Here is a 10,000-nt window from a genome sequence, read left to right on the forward strand (position 1 = left end):
CGTGCTCTTCCACCTGCATCATGTTGCTGGCAATGTCCGACACAAAGTCCCCCAGCTGGATGGGCACAGGAAGGGTCACGGTAAGTGCCAGATTCAGAGCAGGAGGAGCGTCAATGATATATTAACACCTTAAATAAGAACCCCAACTAAGAGCTCGTCGAGGTAGATGGTCCTTAGACTTTACTATGCAAGCGAATGAACTGGGCCCATCGCGAAACCCTAATGGTTTGGTGAGAGAAACCTGACATCTTATCTTGTGTACAGACGGGTCCAGGAAAACACGCATCCAACCCATGAGTCTTTCATAACACGGATCCATTATAGTCATTGGAATAATCCCCAAACCATTTCCCACTTCCATTTGCTGTAAACTGGGTTTAATATGTAGGAACACACTTAGGGTATATTATTCACACCAGGACATGAACAATAATACACAGCTTCAGCCCATGCCATGGATAGGTTTAACAACACATGTGTTTTCTTTTAAAGCACACAATTTTTGTGGCTAACAGACCATTTACATAAAGATAAAATTATGATGTCCTTCAGGAGGCATGATAAAATGATGTCCATTTATAAAGCTTTCTCAATAATGGAAATATGATTACTCAAACTAATGGCATTCATGGCCTTGCTGGGATGCTGTGACCTGCGGATGACCTTTGAATTGTGACTGAATCCACTGACAGCTCCTTTTATAGCACACATCTATTATCACATATATCTCCATATCTGGTTTTTCAGCACTTCCTTCACTTTGCTTGTCTGTTTAACCCTTGCTAGAAAGCAGAAAGTTCTCTACAGAACTGCCAGTCGAAGCCTTGCATTGTAAAATGGAACGTCATGCAAAACACAATAAACATTAGCAAGGTAACGCCATTTACTACCTCGTGCTTCCACACAAAGTTTACAGGAGAATCACGTAATTCTCTACTCGTATGGGGATGACTGCATGTAAGAAAGTCATCAGTAGTACTGCAGTTTATCCTGCAGTCCAATGTCCAATGACTTTTTAGTGTATCTATAAAAAGAAGAACCCATCTTTGAGAAATTAGTCCTACATGTCATAGACATATATATTCCTCCAGTGCTGCTAGCATAGGTTCATTTGTTGCTGTGATAGATGGGGAAGAGAAAAGAATTCCTTGATGAATTGGTCTCGTGTCAGGCGATAGTAGCAGTCTGCCAGCTAAGAAGCCCTTCTTCCCAAGTTCTCCGTGCGTAACGTGAACTTCCCTGTGGCTGGTGCGCTGAGCTCCTGTAGCCCTTCAGACAGCCACAACCCAACAGCTTCCTCCAGGAAGCCCGTACTTCAGGCAGACTTCCTCTCTCTAACGCCGTGCCAAACGCTGCATTTGGGATGCTAAAAACACCACCAGCGCACATGTGCGGGCATGCTAAAGGATGCTAAAGGCTTAAACAGTACGTGATTATATCAACTGCGTCTGTAAACCGCGTGGTAGCTGTATTCTTTCCTGAGCGTGGCATGGAAGAGTTCACGTTTTTTTGTTGTTGTTTTTTTTCTGTCCTTTCTGTTCGAAAGAAAACGTCAGCGTTTTTGAGGCCAAGGGCTCGGTCAGTCAGTGCCATTTACATTGAGCTAATTCAAGTGCCTCCATTGTCCCATGATGAAGCTCGAGCTTAACTGAATGAGCAAGGCCAAGTGGTTTCATTAACACAAACTGGAATCTAAATGAGTGTGCCTTTGAGTTTTTCCTATGAAACTTCAAAACTGCTAGAACAGATTAGGGACTTCTTAGGGACTGTGTCAAGGGCACAAAATGTATACGCTTCAAAAGGTACTAAATGATTCCTTTATAGGGCACACCCACGCTATAGATGTACCTAATAGGCTGCCATACATTGTACAGTCAATTGCAAACTATAATTCACCACTGCTGGCATGACTATTATCAGATGTTTGACTGCGCCAAAGTCTCGATCAAAAGACACAATGTTAGCTGGATGATTGTAATGTACATATGGTAGCATCAGCATGGAAGAAGACTCGTAAAACCCTGTCAAAGAATGAGCACTTTCATTAAACAAATACTACAGAAAAAAGACTAGAGAACTAGCGCGGGCAACACATCTTTAACGTTAACGCACACAAAAAAAGTCTGGACACAGTTGCCACGTCGCCCCCCTACAGGGGTGGGCCTTCTTTGAAGTGTGCAGGCGTGTGTGGCTCACACTACGGCTTCTGCAGCGCCTGACCTGGTCTGCCCGCTGTGCCTGCCCGTGTTCTTCGGTGGTTTACTCCACGGAAGATGAAGGCCACATCGCTAGAGAGCCCCAGTTCTCTGCCTCTGTCCCGCCCCGACAGCTTCACACCCTTCCTCTTTAGACCCGCCACTGCCTTCTTGAGGTCAAGGCTGCCGTGAGGAAATCCAAGCCGGGGGAGGCTGAAAATTTGAGTCCAATCCCATTTCACCCTTTGCCCCTGTCACTTAGCCCTACCCCTCCGTTTATGAGTGTTCAAGCCTAGAGTCAAGGTGTCCCGGCTTGCCGGTGTAGAGGGGTAGAGTGAATTGTGAAGGCTACATGGTCCTTCAAATTGAGGTTTTTCAGAGTCACACTCCAAATGGAGTGAGATGAGAATTTTCTCAGCAAGCCCTGCAAAATGGCAAAAAGGCAAAAACACCACAAACATTAATATTTTCTCTGTTAATAAAGATCTAAAAATCATGTTAACCATTGTATTATCACAGTTTAACGTCATTTCAGTGTATTATGGTCATTTTCTTCATATTGAGCATTAAATAAATCGCTAGCAGTATGCCGTGGTCTCAGTAGCGAGCTAGCTAACGTTACATTGTTATTGGTTATGTTTGCTTGACAGTTCCACATTGACACATTGTTCATGTCACATGCCCACCCTGGAACTAATGTCCTGCAGCGAGGTTGCTGATGTTTCCTGCTACTCTAATATCAGTGCAGACCGCCCGGGTGGCCTACAGAGCACGCCAAGAATGAGTGAAATGATTGATAAATGATTGGTAAATGATTGATGCATGAAACTGAAGTTGTGAATAACAACTGCAGAAAAAGTAGAATCTGTCAAGGACTACTGATTCTCCAATTCCAGGTGGGAAAAGTTCAACCACTAGCCCTTGAGTCTCAGTTCCAAGGAGCTAGGCCACCTCCCACCTTTAAGTTCAAGGATGCAACACTCGAGCTTCTCAAGCTCAGTGGTAAAATCCCACTGCCGAAACCAATGTAGCGTCATTATAGAAGAAGACCAATAGGACCAATTCGACCGCCTTCTCTCAAACAACAATGGCTTTTATTAAACAAATGCAACAACAACAGAAATAAGCTATTATTTTAGTTATCCATGGGGGGTGGATAACTAAAATAACAGATTTTACAAACACATCTTTAAAACCAAGTAAACACGAACAACAAAACCCATAACTGGTTAAAGCATCGCACACCACAAATTCAACTATCTTCTGTTTTCAAAGGTATCTATGGTAATTTAACTCCTGGAAGCATTTGCTCCTCTCCACGGCCCCACTGGCCCACTTCCCAAGTCTGGTGGCGGCCACCACAGTACTGTAAACGCACTTGTAAATAATATTTACGTAAATTCCCATGAACGCAACATACAATGAATCATATGTATATAAATGTACATTAAAAAAATGATATCAACTGCCCTTTTCTTAAACTCAGGAAAGACGGCAGTGGAAGTGATGCATAACTAGGCAGAGAATAAAACAAGTTAGTATCAGTCAGTGACCGAAAAAGGACCAGAAGCCAGAAGGTACAGATACAGGGCAGATGAACTTAAAAACTGGCAACTGGCAGGTGTGTATATGCTTAACATCTAAAGGAATTTTCCAGATGGGCTGTTTTCACATATATAATTAGTACATGCAGAGCTATGTTTAAATAAATCTCAGTATAAAGCAGTCTTTGAAAACGAGAAAACGAAATAGACTTGCACAGATGTCTAGGCCATCATTCCGAATACCACATGGGAAAATAATGCTAATTATCAGCAAAACAAGTGCCTTTCCTTCTTGCTTTCAAAACGAAAATAAGCCTGGAGAAAATATGAAATCTTCAAAAGTGTGTAAATATTTGTGCAAATGTTCCGGGAATCTCTACTGCAGCACTACAGAAACCTTCTTCTCGCCCTTAAGCTGAATGATCGGTACACTCCAAATCTCTGGTCTTAAACTCTCATGTTCTTTTAAGCCATCGATTGTTGTTGATAAAGCATGGGAATGTTTACTTGTCTCAGTATTGATGTTTGAAAGGTAAGACAGATATTTAAACTGTCTTTGAACTGTATGCAAACCAACTCTGTCCAAACCATAAGAACTAGAAGGGATCGTCTAGGGCAAGGTGAATAAAAGCCATCTCGGCTGCGTCCATCCAGGCCTGTGATCCTGTCTGCAAGGTGTGTGACGAGGATGACATAGTTTCCTGTAAACCTTCCCATTTCTAGAGAAGTCAAGAGGCCCTTCTTCCCCAAGTTTTCCATGCGTAACGCAAACTTCCCTGCAGCCGGTGCGCTGAGCTCCTGTAGCCCTTCAGACAGCCACAACCCAACAGCTTCCTCCAGGAAGCCTGAGCTTCAGGAAGACTTCCTCTCTCCAACACCGTGCCAAACGCTGCATTTTGGATGCTAAAAACACCATCAGCGCACATGTGCAGTGCAAGGGATGCTAATAATACCAAGTATGTCTGTAAATTGCAGGGTAGCAGCAGATTTGTGAACTTAGAGAGAAGTTTCAGTAGCACTGGACCTGAGGAACTTCATGGTGATGACTTCTTTTAATAAAATACTTTTTCATACAGACTCACCTTTACGAATGTGATGGCCTGGTCAGTGTCAATGACATTTACACTGATCTAACGAGCTCCTGTTGTCCCAATATAAAGCTCTGTCTTAATAGAATGAGAAAGGCCAAATGCTTTCATGGCTGTGAACAGGAGTCTAAATGTGTGGGCCCTTCAAAATGTGTTGTGTGAAGCTTTGAACTTGCTAGAACAGATGAGAACCTAAGCATACTGTCAAAGCCTCAACACACATGCAAAAGATAACGCATTAAAAAGCTCATGGTTGAATTTCCCCACTAAACCGCTCAAACTGGACAGATATGATCATGTCTAAAACTCTCAGCACAGAGCATTTTTTACGAAAATGCAAAAACAGTTACCTTGTTACTCATGCCTAGGCCTTGATTTAAATGAACACATGGGAAAATAATACTAATTATCAGCAAAGTGCTTTGACTTTTCAAATTAAAACATGTTTGGAGAAAACATAAAGATTCAGAAATGTGATATTACATGTGTGCTTGGTTTTAGACCACTGAATTAAAACTACAATTTGAACTGGCTGAAATGAACCACAAGAAACAAGCCCAACACCCTGGCCATAATTGGAGATGCTCTTACTTCATGGACACGATCAACCAGATGCGTGATTCTCTCTACGAGGTGCGTGACGAAGATGATGTCCATCATGTCACCAAACATGACCGCGCTGTTGGTGAAGGAAGCAAGTTGGCGAGCCAGGTCCAGTACGTTGGAGGTGTTCACTGGAGTCTGAGAAACACACACACAGACAGGTCCAATACGTGGGAGGTGTTCACTGGAGTTTGAAACACACAAAGCCACACACACACAGACACATACACACACACACAAATAGCTCCAGTAAATTGGAAGTGTTCACACACACGTACACACACATACACACACAGACAGGTCCAATACATTTGAGGTGTTCACTGGTGTCTGAGACACACACAGCCACACACACACACACACACACACACACACACACACACACAGGGAGGGAAAGATGCAGAGCGAATGCGAGACAAATGAAGGCGAGAGAGAAAGAGAAAACTATCACTGTAAATTACAAAAAAGATTAATGGGTTGGGACCATTCCTGCAGATATTACATCACCCTAATCACTTTTAGAATATTTGTGCACTTATCATTTTGATTATATCATTTTGGAAGGACATAAGAGGGAAGGGGGACAAAAATGCCTCATGAGGCATTATGTTCTTAGGAAGAATAGCAAAAGCAGATTGATTGAATCCCGCCATTAGTTAAAAAAGAAGGAAAGAACCTAAAACCTCTTAGGTCTGCGAAGCGGAAGACAGTAACATGCTTTTAGTTCACCTCTTCAGAGAATGTGGCACCGTAGTTAACAAGATAACGAGATGTGTTCGCGGCATCCGCACAACATGACCGCAAAATAAACTACACTGTATATGCCACGTCAATTTTAAACCATTGCTAACATTGGAATTAACAGTGGAACCTTCCGTAATCAGGTAGCTAATGTAAAATAGATCACTAGAATGACCCCACAAGCATGATCACTTGCTGTGATCAAACACAAGTCACGGTGGGCTGTATCCATGAGGCACACTCATTAGTCTTACAGCACAGCAGTATGTTGGTCAAAATTTGGGAATGAAAGAGTCATTTGCCTTTGGAAACCAAAATACCTAACTAAAGAAATTCAAGCACACTTGGCTACAACAAAGTGTTGTTAACTGAAAGTAGCTAGAAATGTGGTATCCACATTTTTTAGAGTAAAGGTTTTCTTGATTCCCCTCTGTCTATGCAGGCAACATATGCGTCACCTCAAACGTGATCAGGACGACGTAAGAAGTACTTCGGAAGTAAGAAGGCAGAATGAAAAACAGGAATAAAGTAAACGCTCGTGATCGCTTTTAAAACCAACATTCAAGGAGCCAGCTTCTGCAGGTCCGTGCACAAACACAGCGGATTCCGTACAGTAACAGGATGTGGAGTTTGGGCTTGGGAAGTCAATCAGATAATGTGGTGTGTCAAATTGGAGTAGAGTAGAGTACAATCAAGGCTCTCCAGGAGGTTAAGTGGGCGCCCTCACTCTTCAAAATACCAAGCAAGAGCTGGTTGAAACAGCCACGGGTGCCCAGGGGCTCGCTCCCAGGTTTCTAACAGAGGGCATTAGAAATGGCTTCAGAAGCAGTGTAATGCACATGTGGAATTTCAGAATTGTACAGTTTTGTAGGGACATGTCATTTGAGAACCTCTGCCACCACAGTGTGGAAGAGCAACCGTTCTTCAGGCCTCCTGCATCACGGTTGTGATCATTTTTTACGCAGCAAACGGTGTGCAAGTGCCTCGTATGAAAGCTCCGTGAGCAGAGCATGCGAGTCAAACCGGTGACACGGTGCAGAGCGCCCCAGGTAAAAGATGAACGGATCACCTGCGTGACAGGATGAAGTCAGAGTCCCCTTCTGTCTGACCACTCAGAAAGGACACGTGGCCCCTGCTTCAGTGAACGACATCAATACACCTGGCCCACCTGTGTGAGTTCGTACAGCACGCGGGTAAACTTGTTGGTATATGGGCACTGGTTGTAGTCTTCCTCGGCCCACTGGCCCAGCTTGTCACAGCGACGCCACGCCCTCTTCTCATGAGGGCTGGAGCTCTGGGCTGCACAGGGGAGGAAGGCCATGATGCCAGCCAGGGTCTTAGGCCACCTGTCAGGAGCAGAAGTAGCATGAGGTTCTGCACACACTAGTGAGAAGCCACTTTTCGGTCCATCTGGGCTGGTTTATAGAATATATTGCAACTATGCATACAGAACAGTTCTGGCAAAAGCAAGACAAGCAAAGAGTGCTTTGATCTCGAATTTTTCAAGATCAATAAGTTTACTATTCAAAGTTCATCCAACAGCATGTTGCTTATGTGACCTACAGTGGCATCTGCCAGTGGACTGGGTGAGCTGGTAGGAAATTGTAGAAGAGCAGGTTAAAGGTAAACTTTAAAACAAACGGTTAAATAGTTGGGTTTGGTGTATGTGATTTAGTCTTGTTGTATCCTTGGATGGTTTAATTAGCATCTAGAAATGTCGACCATCTTCAGGTGGTTGTCATCTTCTAGTTCACCTCTCCCATTTTTACCTGTAAGTCAGTCTTTCCTCTGTAGTTGTTCCACTTCTTAAATAAAATAACTTTTCAACTGGAAGAGTTGGGGTTGCCTTCTTCAGCACTGATACTACACTATGTTTCTAGCTCCAAAAATACATTATTCACTGTATTTGCACTAACCTTGGATACAAATAAGAGCGGAAAGCACTGCACGGTAGCATGAGAAAGTGCAAGATATACAAAAACCCGAACTGACTTTCCAGCTTTGGTTTGGAAAAAACTAATAATCACGTAACACTTAATGGACAGGTAAATCAAGTAAAACTAGAGAGCAATTTTGGTTCAAGCAAAACCATCCTCTTCTGCCTTGCGATCCCGGGACCATGGCTACTGCCGTAAGATATGGCTATATGGCAGGGATTTTTTTTTACTGCAGCGAAAGGCGGCTTTTTTTTTTTTTTTCTGCTGTGCGTTTCCGTCGGCATTCTGCACAAACAGTGGCGCTGGCACATGAAAACACCTGGGAGAGTCTGAAGATCAGGGCCAACTACAATGGAGCGCACAGACGACAGAAGCGCCAAACAAATGCGGCGATTCCGAGGCAGGCTCATGAAGCACTGTTCCACCTCATTAACCACTGACTGCTGCGCTGCAGGCCACAGACAGCAGTAATGACCATAAAAAATGAGAGGTGCGTGTAATTTGCTATTTTAGGCATAACTTAGGCCGTGATGCCACAGAAATGTTATTGCTTTGTTAGGACGCTGTTAAATATGTTTGTGACTAACCGCATGTATACGCTATATCATGAAATAAACGTCTGTGTACTGTGAATGTTTGATGTGTGCATGATGGCTTGGAAGAGCCAAAGGAGGTTCCTGTTTCTGTCCGTGAACATACCTGAAGTCACCTTTGTTACTGGTGACTCTCTCTGCCGAACAGTGTACTGCAGACGTCTCCAGAACAACAATTTCCATGCCAATGGAGCTGTTGCCACGGGAACTGGTCACATGGCACCGCCAATTACCAGAAACACCAGCATCCACACTGGAGAGGATTAGCTCACTGCGAGAAGGGCAGAGGGGATGAGAGACAGAAGTGAGGCTTCTGCGAGCCATCGCTGCTATGTGTTAGTACAACCGTGGGTAGGTCACTCGGGAGGATGCAAACAACAAACCAAACACAGGTTTACACATCCGAGTGTATAAAGACAGCGTGGTTCTTGAGCAAGCGTTGTATGGCCCAGGCCCTCATTAGTACTGACCTCCAGGAACCTACATTACCTGGACATGTGGCAGAACCAAACAGGTATCAGCCTTACTGGTTTGCAAAGGGCAGAGAGTGTTTCACACGTGTCTTCTGGAATTAGGCAGGAAGCTGTAGGAAACATTTAGATTCTGTCTCCTACCATGCTAACTATCCCCTAACGGCCACTTCAGCTTTGTAACCAAAACTCCAGGTTAGCTGTTCACTGCTGATATTTTCTTTCAACATTCATGGGACTGACCGATTTGCAGTGAATCCCACAGTGGTTGTAGAGCAGATCCTGGATAGCTGGAATCTAAACTGCATAATCAATAATACATGGTAAAGAATTCCCTGAGCAGAAAACCCTAACAATACACTCTTCTAAAAGACACAAGGTATAAAAATTGTGCAAATTGCTCAAATACTAATGCGCCATAAATTCAGTGTAATTACAGGTGCTCGTCATTTTAGTAACAATGGCAACAGGAGATGTTTCCTCGTTATAAAGCTTCTTGCTGAAATCCTCCTGGTTACAAAAACATTTGCACATGCCTGATAAATTTTACATTAAAATAGTCCATCAGAGAAATTGAAGGCACTCAAATCATCTACAGAAAAACTGATTAGAGGTTCTCAGAGTCTGTGCTCCATCCAGTAATCCCAAACAGAACCCCCCCCCCCCACACACACACACACGCACACACTCTTCAGCAAACATGCTCTGCCAAAAGTAAGGAATTCATCATCACTCTTCCTGATGCTTTGAGTTAAATAAGGGAATATGGGACTCTACATTAAAGAGTGAACTATAAACTCTTCAACGACATACAACGACATACGGCAAC

At 43.5% G+C, this 10,000-nt stretch overlaps 1 protein-coding gene across 1 annotated transcript in view; it reads right to left on the minus strand.

Moving 5' to 3' along the window:
* The window catches only part of LOC113584819 (adhesion G protein-coupled receptor A3), a 116,763-nt gene that overhangs the window by 67,347 nt on the left and 39,416 nt on the right, over positions 1-10,000 (minus strand). Inside the window, exons 8-11 of the mRNA XM_035531427.1 lie at positions 8,808-8,972; positions 7,340-7,517; positions 5,419-5,568; positions 1-55 (exon numbers count right to left, since the gene is read on the minus strand). The exon at positions 1-55 is cut by the window's left edge and continues 107 nt beyond it. Coding sequence (XP_035387320.1) covers positions 1-55; positions 5,419-5,568; positions 7,340-7,517; positions 8,808-8,972 — 548 coding nt within the window. The remainder of the gene's footprint in view (positions 56-5,418; positions 5,569-7,339; positions 7,518-8,807; positions 8,973-10,000) is intronic.

The sequence above is a fragment of the Electrophorus electricus genome, chromosome 11, assembly GCF_013358815.1.
Source record: "Electrophorus electricus isolate fEleEle1 chromosome 11, fEleEle1.pri, whole genome shotgun sequence".
Taxonomy (NCBI): Eukaryota; Metazoa; Chordata; class Actinopteri; order Gymnotiformes; family Gymnotidae; genus Electrophorus; species Electrophorus electricus.